Consider the following 22,314-nt stretch of genomic DNA (forward strand, 5'->3'; position numbering starts at 1 on the left):
ACGGCCAACACCGGGACTTACCGGCACGGCCCACACCGGGAATGCCAGTACGGTAAATACCGGGAATACCGGCACGGCCTACACCGGGAATGCCGGCACGGCCCACACCGGGAATGCCAGTACGGTAAACACCGGGAATTACCGGCACGGCCCACACCGGGAATGCCGGCACGGCAAACACCGGGAATTACCGGCACGGCAAACACCGGGAATACCGGCACGGCCAACACCGGGAATGCCGGCACGGCAAACACCGGGAATTACCGGCACGGCAAACACCGGGAATACCGGCACGGCCAACACCGGGAATTACCGGCAAGGCCAACACCAGGAATACCGACCGACACGGCCAACACCGGGAATGCCTCTGAGAGAAGTTCCCCAGAGGTTCTGGAGGGAAATTGTTAAACAAAAGTCAAAATAAATACAGTTAAATCCGTATTTTGGCAAAACTTCCAGCAGACACTTGCTCCCTCTTCCTCCTACAGCTGGGGCAAGCAAAGGTGGGAACATCTTTATCTAAAAACATTTTGCACCCCATAAAAAAACCCAAAAGAGATGTGGGAAGGTGCCTCTTACAGTCATAAAGCTTCAGAGATGAATCATGGGGAAAACAGCTCCTGAGAACCAAAATTTGCAGGAAAACAAAGAGCAGGACGTAATTAAGGCACATTCTGGAATCTTTTTTAACACTTGGCTCATCCCTGTCCTTGGTTTCTCCAAATTCAGTCAGGTTGGCTTTTAATCCATGCCTTGTCTCCTCCCACCCAGCAACACCTTCACCAAGCCTGCAGATCTCAATACCTGAGACTCAGGGCTTTTAAAAATTATTTTACTGGTCTTGTCCAATTTGATTAATTTTTCCTGCCTGATTTGAATGAAATCAAACAAATTATCACAATCTGAGAAACTTGTACCTGCTTGTACCTCCTCTGTGGCTCCAGGGCCCCCCTTCTTCTGCCACCAGTGTCTTGTGTGAGCGAACAGCACCTGAGGCAAAGGTGGGAAAACCTTCCTGTGCATTCAAAAAAATAAAGTTTCTATAAACCACTGTGAATACCAACAGCACCAGCACTTATCAAATACCTCAGGAGGATTTTAAACCCAGTTTTTAATGTCATTCCTGCCACTTGTAATGCAAGTGTCTATTTTCAAAGGATCAGATTTTTGCAGGGAAATTATTTCTTCTTAATATATGAAGTCAAATTTAATAGACTTTATTAGACAAGTTTTATAGATTTTATATGTAAAAAGCACAGAGGTAGATGATCCCACCCTGAGGTAATACATCAATCCTACCACTGAATGCCTGTTTTGCTGCAAGTATGGCATGAAACACTTGACTGAATATCAATTTATAAATAGCTCGATGTATGTGAGATTTTTGGCAAGGTTTATGAAATAATTCATATACATTTAATTTAGGAATGTTTGCTCATTGTTTTTTATATCCATTTGAAAAACAGAAGCAAGCAAACTTCCAAAGCAGAAGTGATGGATTTCTGTCAATTACCAAATGTTATGAATTTGCAACTCTTTTATTCTAGCACTCAAGGAACTGCCAGCTAATTAAAACTGTACCTTTACGATTATTCAGGGAGTTTGACAAAAATAAATACAATTTTGAGGTTGTCTTTGGTGTGCTGTAATTGAAGGCAGCAGTGCCAAGAGAAACACCACTGCACTGCCAGACCCAGCCTTGCAAGAAGAAGAGAACGTAGTACAATGCAAACTTTAATGTCAATATATACAGAGCTTTAAAGAAAACATTTCTTTTAAAATTAAATGAAATAAATACAGTATGATACAAAATCCACAATATGCTTAAGAGAAGGAAATGACAGTTACAATATCTGAGAACGGGGACCTTGTGTAGAGTCTCATCTTTGAAGTACCTCAGAGCATGGAATTCATTGCACACTGTTCTCAATTAATGCCCTTTATGGAGATTCAGCCACGTGCCAGCAGAGTTTCAGCTCTAACCAGAGCATCAGTGCAAGATGCCAAAGTGCTTGGGACGTTAAGACAATGCAATTAATTAATGAATTAATTAGCAAACACTGCTCAGAAGCCTAATGAAAACACCCAAACCTCAACACTTGGTCCTGCAAAGCAGATCCACCTCCAGCATCCTCGTGTGAAAAACCCCACAAGAGAATTCAGGGTTATTCAAACTCACTACTGGTAATAAGATATTGCCCAAAAATGAATAATTAAGAGATACTTAATTGATTATATCTTTTAAAGCTTTCAGAGAACGTTTGCTTTCATTACACAGGAAAAATCTCAAGAAAACCAGCTGCTGCTGATTTTGTGGGAGACTTTTCTAAATATGCAAATTATTGTAATACTCAATCAGCTTCAGCCATACATTAAGGGTGAGGGTTTTCAAATTTGTATCTGTTCTTCTATTCCCAAGGAACAGTAGAAATTGGAGGAGCAAATATTTAAAAATAACTGGAGCAGGGACAGATGTTGATGCAGAAGGTTGGTGTGGTGTGAATGTAGTGCAGGGGTGTTACCAACAGCTATCAGTGCACACCTCAAAAGAGTTCCTAAACTTTTAATGAGATTTTATGTTTTTAACCCTACAGAGCTCCTATAGGATTACATAAGGACTCTATTATGATCACAGCTTCAGAAGCTGTCTGGAAACTTTGAGAAAGAAAAAACTGCTCCTCCCTCCCCTCCCACAAATATTTGCTAACTTTTAGTTCTGGTTAGGAATGAAAAGTGTAAGTGCTACAGAAATACATAAAAACCTGTGTTTGCATTGATGTTTTAGCCTAATTTCACTGATACAAACCAGGAGAATTATTATAACCTTGTGTAGTTAATTTAACACATCTCTACAGACCAGTCTCTAAGTACACTGCAAGAACTCCCACCTGCTGAAGTCTGCCAGAGGTTATTTTAACTATTGGTCAGCTGAAGGTCAGCTTTGGAAAAGGAATTAAAACATGGAAGACAGAATTCAAGCTCTACATGAGTGACTTGGGTGAGGTTTTGGATGCCTTCTCTGGCTGCAAGAACATTCCAGCAACAGAGGCCCCAAAGGAAGAGCAGGCTCAGCCCCTGCACCTCCTGCCATGGGCAAAGGGAATTCACGGATTCTGAACAAAATGGGAAAAAGAAGAAAAGCACACAAGCCCCAGATCAGGGCTGGACTGGACCCAACCAGGAGAGCTCCAAGGAAGGGCCCTGTGACCCCACCATGGGCTCACTGTGGTGCCACTGCAGCTTCTGCACGTGGAACAGGAACACAACAGAGCTCCTCCCTCTGTATCCAAGGGATAACTGAGGGTACAAACTGAGATATCCTGGGGTGAAGGAACAGCAAGAGTCCTGAGCCCACTCCAGCTCCAGGGGGAATCTGCTGTCTGTGTGCACCAGAGCTGCAACAGATAATGATCATCACCAAACACCAGAGCAGGAGCTTTTCTGGCAGGAAGCCACGGCCAAAATATTCTATAATTTAAAATTAAGTTGTGTGGAAATTCCTTTAGTCTGAATGCCTACTTCTGTGTAATTATGAACCGTTGTGAAAATTTAACATTTTTTCTGACTCAATAAGGCAGTAAGAACATCACCAGTTTGTAAACTTGAACTGTGCCCAGATGACAGAAATAATTTTCACCAACCTTTCACTGCAGCCAGAGAACTTTCCCAGTACCTGCTCTTCCATCTCAAACCTTTGCCTGACAGCTCATGAGCAGACCATGCTGCTTTTAGATATCAAAACCTAAGCTGGGAAAGAAAGGGATGAGAAACAGGCAAGGAATTCCCAAAGGAGCCTCACAAAGATGATCCTTAAATACAGTAAAAGTAAACTGCAAGTGAACTGTGTTCCTGCATATCCCAAATATTTCCAGGACTGATATGCTGAAATAGAGCAAGGGAATTTTCCCCCTAAATAGGATTCTAAGTGGCATACCAGGGTACACTGGCCTGTCAGATATAACACATCCATATGTTTTCCCCACAATAAGACAACTTTGTAATGTTATTTTACCCCTGAAGTACCACTTGCACTAAAGGCCAGCAGTGATATAAAACAGGGGTAGCTTTCCAGGAAATGTTTTAAATACTCAGCAATGAATCAGAACATCCATCTTGTTTGTGTTCTTTTCCTCTCACCACCTTTGTGCTGCACCTCAAGAAAAACTTGAGTCCCTTCAGCTGCTTCCAACTGCTCTTGTGCAAAATGCTTTTAAGGTGCTTATTCTGTGGTGCTTCTAAGCAAGCTAAAAGAAAATACCAACAGAAACACTGTTAAATGATTCATGGTAAAGCCATTAAAGACCAGCTGCTGCCTTACAGGAAAGCTGAAGACAATTCAGGTTTGATATTTCCATTGGATTCCAGGCCCTGCATTACCTCTTATCCCCAACACAGCTTTTAGGACTACATTTCAACCCACAGTACACCCTGACCTGGGCTCAGGGGGTTTAACTTCCAGCACTTTTTCCTTTTTTTTTGAGTGAATTCAAATTCTTCTGGCAGTCATCTTTAAATTTATATTAAAATGACCCTGACAGAGTGTTAGACAAGAGGTTTCCAGGCATTCTTGCTGGAAAAAGTCCTCATTAAGGAAAAGGAGGATGAAGCAGCTGCAAAAGGGGCAGATTTTGTATTAAACAAAGAGCTTTCCAGGAAGCAGTTGTGTTCTTTGATAAGTTTTCAAGCATTTCAAACAGGCACCTCAAAACTAGGCACAGATGGCCCCTAAAGCTTCCAACATCTATCAACTCAAGAAATTCCATCTGGGGGATGTTCTGCGTGATACAAAGAGCACACCTATGTTTGCTATATCATTAAATCTCAAATCTACAAATATTCATACCTAACTATTTGGCCAGAATGTCCATCTTCCCCCACCACAACAGAAGAAAGCAGCTTATCTAAAAGTATTTCCAACACCACCAAGTCCTTCACAGGTATAAGCAAAGACCAGCCAACACCTCTTGTGAGATGTGAGTTATCACCACCACTCCTGGTGCTTGGGCCAGAATTCTCCTGGAAGTTTTTTTTTTGCTGTCTGAAAACACTGATTTCTGCCAGCCCTGGGGTCTTGCATTTGAAAATTCAATGATGACAAATGAGTCTGAACTATGTTTGAGTTTTGGTCACTTCACAGCCTAATGTCACTAATGTATTTACTATTTATAATCATCCTGCTATGTCACTACAACTGCTCAGTGTCTACAGCTTTTGAAAACACTTCTAAGTGTATCTCTGAATGAACTACCAGCAGTTAGCATTGGTTTGGAGTCAGGGAACCCCAAGGTAATTCTGGCCCTGAAATGAATTTCCTCTCCATCCCAGCATTTGGGAACAGCTGCAGCCCAAACACCAGACAGAGAGGGTGAGTGAGTGCTGGCCACAGGATGCTGAAAGGAATTTGTCCATAACTGTGAAATTTCTTGGTCAGAATTCCCTTATCTGGGCACACAGCAAGGCTTGTTTATTTTCCCAAGCTACCCCTACAGTTAGGCAAAGAGAATTTTGCATTTCTGTTCTGTAATATTTGTACATGCGGCGAGAGAGTCAGAGAGAAGCAACCTTCTATTAAAAAAAAATAAATAAAAAATAAACCCCAAGTGCCAAGTTGGTTATAATAAAGTGTCAGTTTGTCTCATATGCCAAACAAACCTAATATTGGGTGTATTTAGTGGAAAGACTGCTGACGAAAATTACACAGTAGCTGTGTTAATGGATGGGAAATATAAATAACAAAGGATTGAGCTGCATGATTTGTTTTGAAGTGGCACCAATGTTTCTGAGAGCCTGAATTTTACAGTTTATGCACATGTTGACTTCCTCCAGCTCAGTGCAGGACACAATTTGTGATAACAACCAGAAATGTCTGTTTTCCTGTCAGAGGCCATAACCAGCATTTCTTTCGGGTCACAAGAGATCAAATTTAAGTGCAGGAGCTTGCACATCCCTTTGGTTCTCCTCAGTTCCTGGCACCAAGCAAACACAGACCTACCAAATCAACAGGGATGAATTAACTCTGGCACATCACACTGCTCAACTCTGCATAAGAGTCATGGACAAGGGCAAGGAATTGAGTTGAATCAATGAAGTGCCCAATTACAAAACGAAGAATTTGCCCTTCACAGCAGAGTCTGAGGGTGTGAAGCAAGAAAACTCACACTGACACTTTATGTACAACTTGGTCATTGGCAACGGTCCCCTAAACCATTTTTTTTTTTAAACTGAACCCAGCAAAACTATACAGAATGTGAAAGAATATTTGCAACAGATCTCAAAGGACAGTGTAGAGAAATTCATTATGGTGTACCTGATGTTTAAATTAACTTAACAGATACGGCCTGTAAAACAAACACAGTATGAACCTGTGGATTTTTTTTTTTCTTTTTAAAAAAAGGACTTTTACAGAATTCAAGTAGTGTAGCAGGAAACCATAGATGCCTTTTGATCACAGGTCAGGCAAAATAGAGCCACTTGTTGGGTTTCCCCCTTGCTTGTGTCTGCTCAGGTGTCCCAGTGGATCTATAAGTCTGTGGATGTGAGCTTTTTCATGCTCCGTCGCTGAGCTAAACTGGAGGCTGCCACAGGCTCCAGCACTGGCTGAAATGTCTTGTGATTCAGTGCAGAATATGTAGCAGCCATGGCTCCCTAGGGAGAAAGGAAATATGTCATTATAATTCATGTTTGTAGAAGTTTTAATCAGAAAATAAAACAGTTAAATATTAAATATTCAACTAACTCCATTCAAACCAGACTTGTGTGCCAGATCATGTGAATTCTCTGAAATTTGTTAGGGAGAAAAAAAATCTGTTGTTGAACCCTTCCAATGTCTAAGCATGGGTGTCTGACACTCTTTTTCTTTTGTATTTCCTTTGCATCCCTCAGATGCAAGAGTCACCTGTTAATGCAGGTCAGAGTTTGTATTTTTCAAGCCAGATTAGCACCAATTTCTCCAACACAGCCACTTCAGTGCCCACTCAGGTCCTGACTTCAGACACAGCTCAAGAACTGCCTTACAGACACCACACACAAAAATCTCTTACCCTGCACTGAGGGGGAATAATTATTAACAATAATTATTTACTAGTTTAATTTGTAGAGGGACTTCACACAAGGGTATGTAGGGCCAGGACAAGGGGAATGGTTGCCCACTGCCAGAGGGATACTGGGAAGGAATTCTGCCCTGGGAGGGTGGGCAGGCCCTGGCACAGGGTGCCCAGAGCAGCTGTGGCTGCCCCTGATCCCTGGCAGTGCCCAAGGCCAGGCTGGACAGGGCTGGGAGCAGCCTGGGACAGTGGGAGGTGTCCCTGCCATGGCAGGGGGTGGATGGCTCAGCTTTAAGGTCCCTCCCAGCCCAAACCATTCCACCACTCCATGAATTTGTCTCACGATGTAACTTTAAAGAAAACAAACAGAAAAAATGAGACTTCTGTCTGTGGCTCTAAACCAGCTAACTCCCTGCACAGCCCCCAGCTGAAGCAGTAGCCCAGGTGCCTTTACCTTTACTAGATGTGGGGCATCTTGCCTGTTGAGCTGGTAATGGGGCAGCTGGTCCCTGCAGGCAATCCAGGAGTGCTTCAGCACCTGCTCGGCCGTGTAGCGCTGGTGGGGATCCACGTGCAGCATGTGTGACAGCAAATCCTGCAGGGCAGGGAACACAAACACTGCTCAGTGCAAAGCATCTCAGGTGGCCTTGGAAGCAGCAGGGATGGCAGCAGTGAGAGCAGCACCCTGTGTGGAGGGGTTTACACAATGCCAGCACACAGAGAGCAGCACACAAACGGGATCATTCTGTGCCCTGACACTGCAGAAGCTCAGAACAATGTGTGGTACTATTGGGGCAGCTCAACAGAGCCAGCCTTGATTGCAAAGCAACTCACTGTTGTGCCTTTCATGTTTATTATGAATATAATCTTTAAAAGACTAGAAATCCTATTCAAATGTAGCAGGCAGATTTTATGGAGGAATGCTATTATTTGTAAATCTCTCTCTCCTTTTTCATTCTGCACTTTGGGCTCTGCTGCCTCCTTCCTACAAATGAATTCAGGGACAGTGAGACACCAGCAAGGAATTTTTCCCGCAAGAAACCACATAAAGCATAAAGCCAAAAGCAATGGACACTTGTTTTTGCCTGTTAGAAGCATTAGCAACAAGCTACTGATTAATTACAACGTTGGTCCAAAGGAGAGGTGGGTGGGAAGGGCACAGAACAGAGACAGCAACAGTTTGAAATAAAACCAAAATATGAGCAAGCTGACAGAATGTTCCCTTTGTTTTAGGTACAAAATGTGAAGCATTCTTAAATACACAGAAGTGAATTTCTCATGCTAAGACAGCAAGAGCCAACAAGCATTCTGAATCACTCCTACTGAAATGAACAACAGTGCAGTTCCAAAGGACTGGGAAAAAATATTTAAACATTAATATTTAATATTAAGGCTGATCTTTTTAAAAGGTAACACTGGTGATTAACACTGGGTCAACACCATCCCAGGGAATCTATATTCATTACAGATGGAGCCTTTAAATAAAGTGTTGGAGCAGATATCCTTCCCTGCAATGAAGTCTGCAGATAATAAACACAAACTCCACTTACAGAGCAGTCTAGCTGATAAAGCTCTATAGATTTCATGGGAATTCTACAAAAATATAAAACCACAACACATTTACACCTTTGCTGCATCTGAAACAGTGTCCCAGTTGCCTCCACTTAGAGAGAATTTTCCACTGCCTATCCGTACTAGGATCTCCTCAGGAGTATCATTGGGACCATTGGCAAATGGAGTATAGCTGGGGAGAGAAAAAAACAACAAAAATACCTTGTTACAGATAAAAACTGCAAGAAAATGGTAAAATCTCAATAATCAGTCAATATCCCACTGCCAACACAAATATATCTACATATATAAATATATACATAGAATACAGAATATATACACGCCATTAAATCGTAATATTTCTCACATCTAATGGGAAGTACAGATTTATCAAGGGAATAATTTCCAATAGACAGGATTTAGTCATAGGACTAAAAATCTGCTCTTTTTGTGCTAGAGAAGGATTCAGCCAACATCTCTCATTTGGCCACTAGATGCTTCCTAGAGCTTCCTCAGGTTTGGATGCTGAGGAAACTCCAGAGATCCCAACCCAGAGTGTTCCACACAGGAATGCAGCAGGGGCAGGGACACAAGGTGAGTTAAGGGAATGGGGTGGGAGGACAAAAGGCTGGAGGGTAAAAACAAACCCACCACTGATTTCCACAGACTCAATTCCCTCCTGAAAACTGGGGGAAGTCTCTGGCACCTCCAAGTCCTGCTCTGAGAAGAGAAACTTTGATCCTGCTCTGAGCTAAACGTGGATTGTTTGGCTTTGACTCAGAGCTGCCTGTCCCACCTGTGTCTGTGTCATTCCATCAGCCAATGCCTCACCATTTCTATGGAAGCAAGGATTCAGGCAACATTCTGGGATTTAAGGTAAACAAAACAGCTCAGAAATATTCTCACCCTGCCAACATTGTGTAAAGGAGAACTCCCAAGCTCCATATGTCACAAGCAGCATCATATCCCTGTCTCATGAGAACCTATGAAACAAAGAGTGTTAAATTCTTGTCATATATTAAAAAAAAAAACACCCCAAAACAACACCACAGCCTAGGGAAGGGTAAGATCATCCCTGATCATGTGAGAGATTATTGACTTTCTAATATACAAGTTGCAGTAAACACCACCAACATTTCTTGTTCCCAGATCATCTCTTAAGATTTTCAACAGGCTCACATCTTATTTTTGAGGGTGGACTCTGCTGTTTTTAAAGCAGGTTTATAATAAACACATGTACTCATGTTTAAAAAGCATGTGTGATTATATTTAAAGAAAAGTAACAGAATTGTTGAGGTTTTTTTCCAAGCATTGCTGAAAAGTTTTAGCATCTGACACACCAAAAACAGCACAAAGGAAACAGAGCAGCTTGAAATACCTCTGGTGCCACGAAGTTTGCAGTGTAGCAGGGAGTTAGAAGCAGTCCATTTTCTCCTCGAAGTTGTTTTGCAAATCCAAAATCACAAATCCTGATAGAATCAGCATTGTTTGAATCATCAGTGTACAAAATATTACTGGGTTTAAGGTCTCGGTGCACCACCTTTAAGCAAAGACATTTGAAAAGCCATCATTTAGGAGGAGCAGGTACATTTGTTTGTAATTTACAATTTATAAAAGCTGTTCTCTAGATTAATATTCTTATGAGAGTTTTAAAGAATTATATAACCTTAAATTACCCAAAAATTAAACAATTATATAACCTTAAAGTACCCAAAAATTCGAGTTCAAGTAATATAATAAAAACCTCCTGGCTCATAATGCAACTGGAACCAACATCACCATTTGGCAACAAGAACAGGACAAAAACCTGCAGTTTCATAAAATGCAGAGTCCAAAGGCTTTGCCAGCATAACAGCACAAGTTGTTTTTATTATTCACCTTTGTGATAAAATACAAAACCTCTTAGCAGGAAAACAAGCCAAGCAAAGCACAGAGAGCAGGGGAGTGGTGATTGCAAGCTGTGCCAGGGCTGTGGCTGGCAGGGCTCACTCACTCACTCTCACTCACCCCTGGCAGTGCAGGCAGTCCCTCCCTCACTCTCTCACTCACCCCCTGGCAGTGCAGGCAGTCCCTCACTCACTCTCACTCCCTCACTCACCCCCTGGCAGTGCAGGCAGTCCCTCACTCACTCTCACTCCCTCACTCACCCCCTGGCAGTGCAGGCAGTCCCTCACTCACTCTCACTCACCCCTGGCAGTGCAGGCAGTCCCTCCCTCACTCTCACTCCCTCACTCACTCCCTGGCAGTGCAGGCAGTCCCTCACTCACTCTCACTCACTCTCACTCACCCCTGGCAGTGCAGGCAGTCCCTCCCTCACTCTCACTCCCTCACTCACCCCTGGCAGTGCAGGCAGTCCCTCACTCACTCTCACTCCCTCACTCCCCCCTGGCAGTGCAGGCAGTCCCTCACTCACTCTCACTCACCCCTGGCAGTGCAGGCAGTCCCTCCCTCACTCTCACTCCCTCACTCACCCCTGGCAGTGCAGGCAGTCCCTCCCTCACTCTCACTCCCTCACTCACCCCCTGGCAGTGCAGGTAGTCCACGGTCTTGGCGATGGTGAAGAGCACCGCGCTCGCCTCCCGCTCCGAGAAGAATTTCTGCCTCAGGATCCGGTCCAGCAGCTCCCCCCCCTTCATCAGCTCTGTCACCAGGTAGATGAATCTGCCATCATCATACACCTGGGGAGAGGTTTAACAGGGCCCTCACACTCGGAGCATTCTGACAGAGCCAACATGGGCAGTTCCACGTGCCCACAAATCCCCTCCTCCCACAGCAGGGGCAGCACAAACAGCAGGGGCTGCCAGAGCAGGGAGGGCAAGGCAGCTCCTGCGCCACCCTGGGAGCTCATGACTCAAGCTGTTAATTCATCACTCTCCATTCAAGCTGTTAATTCATCACTCTGAGTTATTTAGTGATTTTTTTAGTGTAAGAGCTGCTGTTGGAAAAGGAGAGCAGCCCCACACTCCTGACTGCTCTTCCCTTCCATTGCAGGCCACTGCTGTCTCACGTTACCAACACACTGGCTGCTCCTTTGATACAAGAAGAAATCTGGCATTTCTAACCTTTATATCATTCCTCACTTCAAGCTGCTTAAACAGCCTTTAGAAAAATTAATATCAGGACAATGTTGTGTTTTGAGACACTCCCTCTACTGTTATATGCTGCTCTCCCAGTAGATTTTTCTATGTAAAAGAGATTTAATGAATCCCAATAAACTGCCTACATCTGCATTTAGTTTTTTCAGCACTGTCTAATAAGAGGCAGCAGAAAAGGAGGTACATACATCCTTTAAAGTAATAATGTTTGGATGTTGCCCATAACGCATGAGAATCTCGATTTCTTCTGAGGGATCTCTTTTGCTTTTATCAATTATCTGCAAAAAATAACAGAAAAAAACCAACTTGCATAAACAAGTTATTAAATATAGACATTTTTTGTATTTATATTCTCATTTCAACAACAGAATAAAAAAAATTCTAGAGTTCATTACTTCTTTCTAATCATGAGTAATTTATCTTCCAGCTTCTCATCCCATTTATTCATTTCTTGCTCTACCCTTGTTAAAATTCCATCATTAATGCAGCCTGTCCTGCTCCACTGAACAAGGAAATGCACTGGGCTGAAGCATCACTAATTCCCTGCAGCCCAGTTCCACCCTTGTGAATCTCACTTTATTTCAGGTGTTCCTGTACAGTATTTTCAGCTTCCAAGACTGTAATTTATAATCACACAAAAACACAGCAACTGGAAAACTCACAAATCTAAGTTTTCAAACCTAGTAGCCAATATTTTCAGAGTGGAATTGATGCCAGTACCTTCACAGCAAACTCCATGTTTGTAGCTATGTGGATACATCTCTTGCAAACAGAGTAGGAGCCCACACCAATATCTTCCTTCAGTTCATAGACATCAGTGAACTGGGCACTGTTTCCATGAAGCTGCTTTAAAAAAACAGGTAAGTGGTTATCTAAAGCAACAGGATCCTCTTTGTCATTACACTGCTACCAACAGCAGAAGTTTCTCCTGCTTGCTCATAATTTTTCTTTGAAATTCTGCCTTCAAAAAAAGAGCAATTCACTTTTTAAAATTAAAAATACCCCATGGAAGTATTTAATGAGACACATTTTATAACAGTCTCCTCAACAAAGCAAGAAGAACTGTAAATACTGATCATGGATCAGTCTTTGACATGCCAAGGAGGTTTCCCAAAAAGCAAAGCATTACCTGGACTATGGGCAGGATGTTGGTGAGGGGTGATATTTTATGGTCTTCTACAGTAGTTGTTGCAACAAAACTGAATCCCTTGAAGAGCTGGTGGGCATTTGCACTGGGTGGGACCCCTGGAGAATCTGGGGCACACAGACACACAGGGTTAGTGTGGCACAGCCCAGCAAGGCCAGTTCAGAACATTCAGGACAGGGATGTTACAAAAATCATCTTGAGGGAAGGGAAGCAAGCAAAAGGAACACCAATGTTAAAACATAAATAAAACTGCTGGTTTGTTATCTGTGCTTTCTTACTTCAGTAACACAAATATTCCAGAATTTTATCTAAAACTGCAAAGCACTGCAGGAATTTATATATGAACACATGTTTTAAGGAATAAGTTTATTGAAACAGAACTACTTATGGGAAAGAAATAAAGATCATTATCTTGTGTTCAACAGCTTTGTAACACAGAAGAGCAACAACAGAATGTGCTGCTTCAGTGGTGAATGAGCTGCTGGCAAGGCACAAGTGAGGCAACACAACAATATCCAATTAGCAAATCTTCACTGAAAAGATACCCCTGAATTATTAGAATTAAGTTTTCCTCAGGTTATATTCTGTGCACCTCTGAATTCAGAGTCTGAAATCTCACAGTGAGCACAGCTCAATAATTCTGTGTAGCCTATTAAGAGCACAGACCTTCTCCAATCAATCATGAGAAGAGGGTTTAAAAGCTGGATGCAGCAGGAAAGAAAAAAAGTCACAAAAGAAAACCTGAAGTGAAACTTGTGGCAGACCAAGAAATAATAATGATAACAGTTAATGCTTCTCAAAGCAAGGCATTCTCAATGCAATTCTGACCCTAAAAAGAATCCCTGCTGCAATCCAATTGAGTTTATTTTAATATTGAATACTTCCCCTCAAACACTGCATGCCTGGCTTGAATCATAACTAGAAACCATAGCCCAGCTTTTAATATTCCATTTATTTTTTTCTTCCTGAGTCAATGATTAGCAAAATAATCAAAGAACAGAAACCTGCTGAGGGGAGCATCCTCCTTCAAAGCACTGGAACCCTGGTGCATCCTTTCCTTTTACCTTTGTCCCTCCTGGCTTTCCTGCTTGTTGTTTTAGCATTAATGGGACCCTCCTGTCCCACAAACCTCACCAATTTATAGCCATGCACAGTTACCTTTTGGTGTTTTTGCTGTGAATTCTGGATCAAAACAGAAAGTATCTTCTGGCTTTCCAGAGGCAGGTTTGAATGGAGGCTGAATTTCTCTTCTGAACAGTTTCTGAAAGAGGAGAAAGATTTAAGGGTCACCAAAGCTTCCATGGGTGCTGTTATTTTGCCAAGATAAAGGGTAAAGGACAAAGACCTCAACCCATGTCAGGCACATCCCTCTTGGCAAGGAACTGCCCATTCTCAAAGCTCTATTCCAGGTGTTTCCAAATACACCCAACTAAATCAGGGAAGTATCTCAAATCTGCAATAAATCCCATTTACAACTAAGGAACAGAAAAACTCATGTTAAAATATGCAAAATTCAGGAAGTTCTAAGAGCATTTCCTTGCTATTTCTCTCCTCCTTTCAGATCTAGTTTTTGCAGGTTTTTTTTAACACAAAAAAGCATACAGTACATTTTAGTTTAAAAATACAAACCAACTAATGAATCAAAATCAAGGAAAGGGTCAGACCCTTCCTGCAGGATTCCTGGAACACCAGCAGCCTCTCCCAACTAGAAATGCTCCAATGGACCATTTCAGCTTGAGAATGCTGCAACTCTTAATTATTTAAAAACTAAATGCACAATTTGTAATTAATGCTCTCTATCTGCAGTAAATACTGCAGCTCCAGATGCCAAGGAATCAGAGGAGAAGGCAGGATGTGCCAGGCAGCAGTAATGCAGTGTTTGCTGTGCCCTATTCAGATGTAAATACTGCTACAAATGCTACAACACACAGAAAAATCAGCAACAGCTTCATCATTCAGATCCTTTTGTACTCACATTCCAGTCGACAGTAGAAAAAAAAGGATGTCTCTTGATTTCTTCAACTCCATCTGAACCAGCTCCTGAACAAAAGAAAGACTGCATTTAACACACTTGTGGGTAAAGACCTTGAAGATTGCACTAAAAATTAGTTCATTTCCAAGAAGTTTGCACAGAGGTGATTATTTGAGGGGACTGTGAACACTGAAATATTCCATGGATGTAAAATATCCAGGGAGGCAAAGAGAGCAGAAAAAGCCCATAAATAAATACAGTGTCAATATTCTTTGCTGGGACACTGTCAGACCTTTGGCTCACTCCTAAGTCACTGATCCCACATTTTGACCATTCCTTGGCCAAACTCAGGAAGCCATGACCCAAACTAACAGGAAATGTTACCCAAATGTTACTGATCACCTCGAGAGTCTCTAGCAATTGCTTTTCTTTGAAATAAAAAGCTAGGCTGAGTTGATTATTTAAATAAACCAACCTAATCTATTTGATGGATTTCTTTTAAACAACATTCTCAGGAGACTTTGTGCTTCAGGGCTGAGGAACTGAGGCATTCCCAGCTTTGCTCTAAAAGAAAACAGAGAACAAGTCAGAGGAAGAAACTTATCTTAGCAAAAACTGTCTACATAGATTTCACTGCACAGTTTGATGTATCAAGGATCTATTCCAGAGCCTTGTAGAGAGCACACACTTAACTCATCAACTTTTTAAGTTTCCTGTTATAGGAGTGGTTTAAACTAAAACCCAACAGAGAACAAACACATCACACCAAAACCACCAAACCCCACCCAAGCGAGCTTTCTGCTAAAACAGAGTAAAATAGTTATCTTAGGAATATGTAAGTGTTTTCAAAGGTATCTTCATGTCCCCAGGAGGTTTTTACCAAAATAATACCAGTAACAGAAGAGACTCACCAAATCCCCAATTACCTGTCCTTGAGGTGATTGCTACTATCCCTCCAGGGCTCACTGAGCCACCATATAAAAGCTCACTGATTTCAGCATTTATTGTATTTAATGAAAACTCTAAAGCCAAGCAGGAAATGCTTGTGCAGCACTGCAGCATCCCTGGGAGCTGCAGGGAGGCAGCTCAAGGTCTGAGCCATCCTTTCACAGCAGCAGCACCAGGAACTCCCACTCAGGGCAAGCTCCAAGTGCCCTGTGCTGACAAGAACTGAGTTTCTCCTTTCTCCTCTCCTTCCCCATCACCCCTCAGAGGGCCCAAGGCTCTGCCTGTGCCAGGAGGAAACTGTGCTAGCTGAGCACAGACAGATGAGAACATATTTGCCCAACAGCTCCCCTCAGTGAGCACCAGCTCACCCAGTCTGTCCAGTCCAACAGCTTCTGCTCTAACTGGGGCAATTGAAATGAGAATTTGAGCACGTAAGGGCTCTCCACACACCTGTACACAAAGCAACACCTGATCAGCTGCTGCTTACAAAACAAGGTGTGCTGTAACAGCAGCAAGGGAGTGTAACAACAACAGAGTGTAAATCAAGCTGCTCTCAGTCACTGCACTGTTCTTATCTTCATTATACGCCCACAATCAAAGTACAGATTCATCCCTGAGATTTTAATTGCTGGGGATACTTAATGGTACTTCACAGCCTGGGATCTAAAGCTCATCAAGGGGCTTTGCTGTTTGCTCCTGTTGCAGCTCAGTGCTCTCAGAATCATAAAATGGTTTGAGCTGGAAGGGACCTTAAAGCTCATCTTGTTCCCTCCCCTGCCATGGGGACACCTTCCACAAGACCAGGCTGCACAAGGAGTAACAACAAGCTGTTAAAACATGTTTAAAATGACATTTTTGGACTTCTGAAAAAGGAAGGAGATGTACTTACTTCAGAATCATATTCATAGTCTCATTTCGATCTTTACCTTGGAATGGCAGGGTACCAGTGAGCATTTCAAACTGGAAAGAACAAATGTTAATCTAAATCAACACTTCTTCCCCCAACTGCTGAAACAAAGTGTTAAACACTGCACTCTTTCCTACCTCTACACCACACCAGTTGAACTTTGACAAGATTATGGAAGTGTTCCCAAATCTAAAATTCTGCTCTCATGTGCAGTTTATATGGTGAGAACAGAGGCAAGACTAGCATGATGATGATGGAGGAATATTATACATCAAGAAGGTATTTGAAAGAAATAAAATCTCCTCCACAACCAGTTTTAGATGTTGCCATATTCCAAAACCTGCAAGAATGGTAAACTCTAGAACAGTGGTTTACTGTTCAAGTCCATCTCTGTGTCAGGCTGATGCTCTAACACACCCCAGCAAGGGCAGAAGTGGCAGCAGTTACTGACTTATCTCACTTCTCCACTCCAGCATTCCTTCCACAGGCTCACTCTCACAGAAATCCCATTAATATTCCTTCAAACCAAGCCTTCAAGTCTGTTTTTAAATTGAACTATCAAGCAACATGCAAAATATAAATACAAAATGAAGTCTCACACTGACTACAACTGCTTTTAACTACTAAAGGACAACACAGGATGCTTCAGGTGCCTGATAAACATTCTTAGAGGTGAAAAATCAATTTCATTCCACCCAGTAGCAGTTCAGTGTCCCCCTTACCCAAGCATGCCTAAGCAGAACTGGACAAGCTTATTCTAAGTGCATTTGTGTGAGCTTAGCAAGGGAAGCAAGAGGCAAATACAGTACCATGAGGACCCCAAAGGACCACCAGTCAGCACTCTGGTTGTGCCCTCGCCTGTTTACCACTTCAGGAGCCATGTACTCTACAGTACCACAGAAAGAATAGGCCTTCTTCTCTTGGTCTACTGATTCCTTGCTCAGTCCAAAGTCTACAACAGCACCACAAGAACACAGCCAGTAAAGAATGGCAGGGGAACAGAAATAAATCAATAGATGGTAATTCAAAATGCAAACGTTGAGAGGTTTGGGTTGGTTATTTTCAGAAATGTGATTAGCACAGCTCTCCATGAAACAAGAGACTGCAGGTATCTGGAGAGAGCACATTCCATCTACTACACACCTCCAAACCATTCTGAAAGTCATTAAATTCATGATTGGCCATCAAAGTTATTACTGAATTAACATGGCATTTGAAATCCTCCACCTTTAGAGCTCTAAAACACTCAGAAGTTCTCATTTTCTCTGTTTACTGCCTGCTTTATTCACACAAAAATTTAGATAAAAGTAAAAATCAGTTTCAAAGGGAATGCAGCCTGCATGGTCTGGTCTTACTGAATGATGAATCAATAAAATCACACTAAAAATATTGGTGTTACACAAGGCAACACGGTTCTGTAACCTGCCTCAAGTTCAGAACAGAACAGCCCTGCATTCCCAGAATATTTCACTGCCAGAACACTTTTTCCTTGTTGTGGATACACAAGTCCTTGACACTGGCTCAGCTCTCAAACATTCCTTTTTTTCACAGGAGAAAATCATTGCTAATCAATGCTCCCATCCACCGTTTCCACTTTCAGAAGGAAGTGACAAATTTAGGATTGAATTGTGTTTAAATATAGCAGAATTTTAAAAGGTATGCATTTCATAAACCTGATCTCCATCACCATTATTCTATCAAGTCTTTGAGGCTTTAAAAAACATTTTCTCTTGGAATCTAAGAGCAATATCTTAGATTAAACTATATCTCTAGTACAAAATCATCACCTTCAATGTAATTACAAGCTTCCAGAATTTTATAGTAATTTGTTTTCTAAACAGTCTTTTATATACATAATTTCTAGAATATATGTATTTGGATTGTTCCTTACAGAACCATTTTCTGCAATTTTACACGCATTTAAAATTGATAATACAGAAACTCAAAAAAACTCATTTACAAAGAGATGTATGAATGAGTGGTGCCTACCTGTTAACTTGATATGTCCTGCTTCATCAAGCAAAATGCTGAAAATTAAAATTCACATTCACCAAAACACATAAAGATCAATGCTTACAGAAAACATTTAAAATATAAGTTAAAAATTATGACGTGAAATTCTGTTCTTTTTTTAACAAGCTACTATTATTTCATTTAAAACACAGATAGGTGTTTTACATTTTGTATTTGTTTACAAAGTCTTAACAAAAATAGTTGTAATTTTTTACAGTGGAAAATGCAAAGCAACAACAAAATACACATAGTAGTGGTAAAATACATTTTACTTTACTTTTCTGGCTTCAGGTCCCTGTACACAATTCCCAAGCTGTGAAGGTGATCCAAAGCAAGGGCCAGTTCTGCGAGGTAGAATTTCACATCTTCCTCTGTAAACATAACCTAATAAGAACTGTATAGATTTACCTTCTGATCTTGTCTTCAGTTTTTAAAACTGTAATCTAAAAAATATATACTCCTGTCTGCCTAGATTTCAAACTTAGTTTTGAAAATCCCTTGTGAACTCATAATTCATGAGTTCGGCCAAGAGAAATTATTTACTAATATCTGTTAATTATAAAGTGTACAAAGAACTACCTGCAATACTTAAATAAAACCATCAGCATTACTGCAGAGCATTAATTAACTTTTAGCTAATAAATGAATTGTTATATTTGCTGACATTAACACCCAGCACTCCTCCTGCCACAAACCCAGACAGTTTTCCACTGCATCATAAAATTTAATATATGGCTGCTGTATTGGGTGAGTGTGAATTGACATCAACAAGATTTAGGAAAAAAAAAAAAAAGGAAAAATCATTTGGGAAAAAAACACTGAGAGTAAATCACTGGTGACAATAACAAAGACAGCCTGGGAGTTGACGAACCTGCTCTGCTCTTAGGAAAAAAACTATTACAGAACCCTGGTGAGACACTGAAATATTGATGTTCCTTCTAGAGCAGAGATGCACTTCTGTCCTGAGCACTCCACAGGTTGCTTTAATTTCATGTACAAAACTCTGCCTGCTTTGGCTCTTGTCATGTTCTACAGATTTCTGGAGGAGCTTGGAATCTTTAAATGGCTGCACTGAATTCGGGCTTCAAGGGAACTATTCCTTTATTTGCTGAATCCAGCAGGATTCCAAGCTCCTCCAGAAATTTCTAGAACATGTCAAGAGCCAAAGCAGGCACAGTTTTTATATTAAATTACAGTAACCTGTGGAGTGCTCAGGACAGAAGTGCAGTGCAGCCACTCAGTCACTCGTGGGCTCCCTGGTTCCTGAGCTCTGCATGGCTCAGGTGTGATCTGATCTCAGCTCAGAATATTCCTGATTTCCACAATGACAGGGGCTGACCTCGGGGGAACAATGCAGCTGTGACTGGCACTGCACACAGCGTCACCTGCACACCTCCAGAGATCTCTGGGCTTCACCTCTTGCAAAAGAGCAAAGGGAAACCTTGGATTTCATTCCTACTCCTTGGATTTCGTTCCTACTCCTTGGATTAGATTACTACTCCTTGGATTTCATTCCTACTCCTTGGATTTCATTCCTACCCCTTGGATTTCATTCCTACCCCTTGGATTTCATTCCTACCCCTTGGATTCCATTACTACCCCTTGGATTCCATTCCTACTCCCTGGATTTCATTCCTACTCCCTGGATTTCATTCCTACTCCCTGGATTTCATTCCTACTCCCTGGATTTCATTCTTACTCCTTGGATTTCATTACTACTCCCTGGATTTCATTCCTACTCCTTGGATTTCATTACTACTCCTTGGATTTCATTACTACTCCTTGGATTTCATTCCTACTCCTTGGATTTCATTCCTACTCCTTGGATTTCATTCCTACCCCTTGGATTTCATTCCTACCCCTTGGATTAGATTACTACTCCTTGGATTTCATTCCTACTCCTTGGATTTCATTCCTACTCCTTGGATTTCATTACTACTCCTTGGATTAGATTACTACTCCTTGGATTAGATTACTACTCCTTGGATTTCATTATTACCCCTTGGATTTCATTATTACCCCTTGGATTTCATTACTACTCCTTGGATTTCATTATTACCCCTTGGATTTCATTTATTACCCCTTGGATTTCATTTATTACCCCTTGGATTTCATTCCTACTCCTTGGATTTCATTCCTACTCCTTGGATTTCATTTATTACTCCTCGGATTTCATTTATTACTCCTCGGATTTCATTTATTACTCCTCGGATTTCATTTATTACTCCTTGGAGCAGCCAAAATGCAAATCTCAATATAATGATGCTAAATGCTAATCTGCCATCTCCCCATAATGACATGGAAAGTTGTTCTCTGGGTCAAGTCAAACATGATGCAAGTCAGCTCCATTCAATATTACCAATAAGAACTTCATTACACACTCATCTCACTGCCACAGCTCAAACTCTCATGCCCACATTAGAATTTAAAGACCAACCAAATAACTTCAATAACTTTAATAACTTCATACTATATGAAATGAATTTAAAATAATCCTTGTGTGCAAAGTATGGAATGCCACAGGGAATTTATCCTCATGTGCATTGTCCATGGACTTTTGAAACTACTTCACATTCCCACCAGAAAATAAAAACCTGATTTTTTCATATTTATGTATATAAAAGCCAGTATAAAAGGTAACTTAAGTGTTCCAAAAAACAGGGGGTCTTAGCAGTAAGAAAACTTGAGGATTATGAATTCTTGATTCCCACAGAGAACACATCTCTGTTTCAACCCCCAGCAAGAGTCCTCATGGACAGCCTGGCATCCTTTATTTGAGATGTTCCACAGGGGATAATCCCAGCTGGGTCAGGCAAGAGAGCAGCTCCTCCTGCTATTCCAGAACTCCCTCTGGAACTGGACACTCCATATCAAAGCCTGACCTCTTTCCTACCTCCTGCTCCAATAACCCAGGACAAGTCAGTCACTTGAATTTTTTAACAGCCATTTTAGCTTCCAGATTAATTAATTCTGAACTAAATTCTTAGATATAATCACTGTGTTACCAATCTCAGCTTTTAACAAAAATGCCTTTAAATTCTCTCTCTTTTGCCTGTTCCTAAAGGAAAATCCTTATTTTTATGAGAAGGATAAGGGGAAAAAAACTCTCCTGGCCTTACATACTGGGAATAAACAACCTCCTCCATGCCATGAAAAAAATCAGATAACACAGTTTTCTCATTTGAGAAAGTGGCTTTTCCTGTGCTTTGGCCATATAAATGGATTTACAGTGGTGAAAACACTGAAAACCTCACTGGCTGTGAAGCTGTTGAGAAACTGCCATTAAAAATTTAGATCTTTATAAAAGGTTCGCCATAAGAAAATAAAAGTCTTCTAAACGTGTTCATAACACTTAAGGTAACATGTGATAAATATTTGATGGCAAATGTTTTAAAAAAACAACAACAGCCTGTAGCTGTGTCCCATCCCCTCCTCTGGAGCTCTCCCTCCAGGAAACAAAAACAGAAATGAAAAATTCAAGGTGCAGTTGTGTGGCAGGGCTGGATGGAGGGGAGGGGGCTCAGAAGCATTTTGTGTTCCCACTCTGTGGGATTCAGGATGAGCACTGGCATTGCAGCACCAGGCAATTTTACAGTGCAGCAGAAAGCTCTCAGGGCTGCAGGATTCCAGGAGCACCT

The 22,314-nt window shown here is 41.5% G+C and overlaps 1 protein-coding gene across 2 annotated transcripts in view; it reads right to left on the minus strand.

Annotated features, from left to right (window-relative positions):
• Positions 1-1,718: 1,718 nt before the first annotated feature.
• RPS6KA6 (ribosomal protein S6 kinase A6) overlaps positions 1,719-22,314 on the minus strand; it is a 38,596-nt gene continuing 18,000 nt past the window's right edge. The window contains exons 7-22 of one of the 2 annotated variants that reach the window (XM_074551746.1): positions 18,954-19,060; positions 18,653-18,690; positions 17,473-17,615; positions 16,646-16,716; positions 15,284-15,372; positions 14,812-14,876; positions 13,995-14,097; positions 12,819-12,943; positions 12,410-12,535; positions 11,878-11,967; positions 11,114-11,272; positions 9,973-10,134; positions 9,501-9,577; positions 8,670-8,787; positions 7,498-7,638; positions 1,719-6,645 (exon numbers count right to left, since the gene is read on the minus strand). In XM_074551746.1, coding sequence (XP_074407847.1) covers positions 6,520-6,645; positions 7,498-7,638; positions 8,670-8,787; positions 9,501-9,577; positions 9,973-10,134; positions 11,114-11,272; positions 11,878-11,967; positions 12,410-12,535; positions 12,819-12,943; positions 13,995-14,097; positions 14,812-14,876; positions 15,284-15,372; positions 16,646-16,716; positions 17,473-17,615; positions 18,653-18,690; positions 18,954-19,060 — 1,740 coding nt within the window. In that variant the 3' untranslated portion in view covers positions 1,719-6,519. The remainder of the gene's footprint in view (positions 6,646-7,497; positions 7,639-8,669; positions 8,788-9,500; positions 9,578-9,972; positions 10,135-11,113; positions 11,273-11,877; positions 11,968-12,409; positions 12,536-12,818; positions 12,944-13,994; positions 14,098-14,811; positions 14,877-15,283; positions 15,373-16,645; positions 16,717-17,472; positions 17,616-18,652; positions 18,691-18,953; positions 19,061-22,314) is intronic. The other variant, XM_074551747.1, reaches the window with a different exon arrangement.

This window comes from Zonotrichia albicollis, chromosome 14, assembly GCF_047830755.1.
Source record: "Zonotrichia albicollis isolate bZonAlb1 chromosome 14, bZonAlb1.hap1, whole genome shotgun sequence".
In the NCBI taxonomy this organism is placed as follows: Eukaryota; Metazoa; Chordata; class Aves; order Passeriformes; family Passerellidae; genus Zonotrichia; species Zonotrichia albicollis.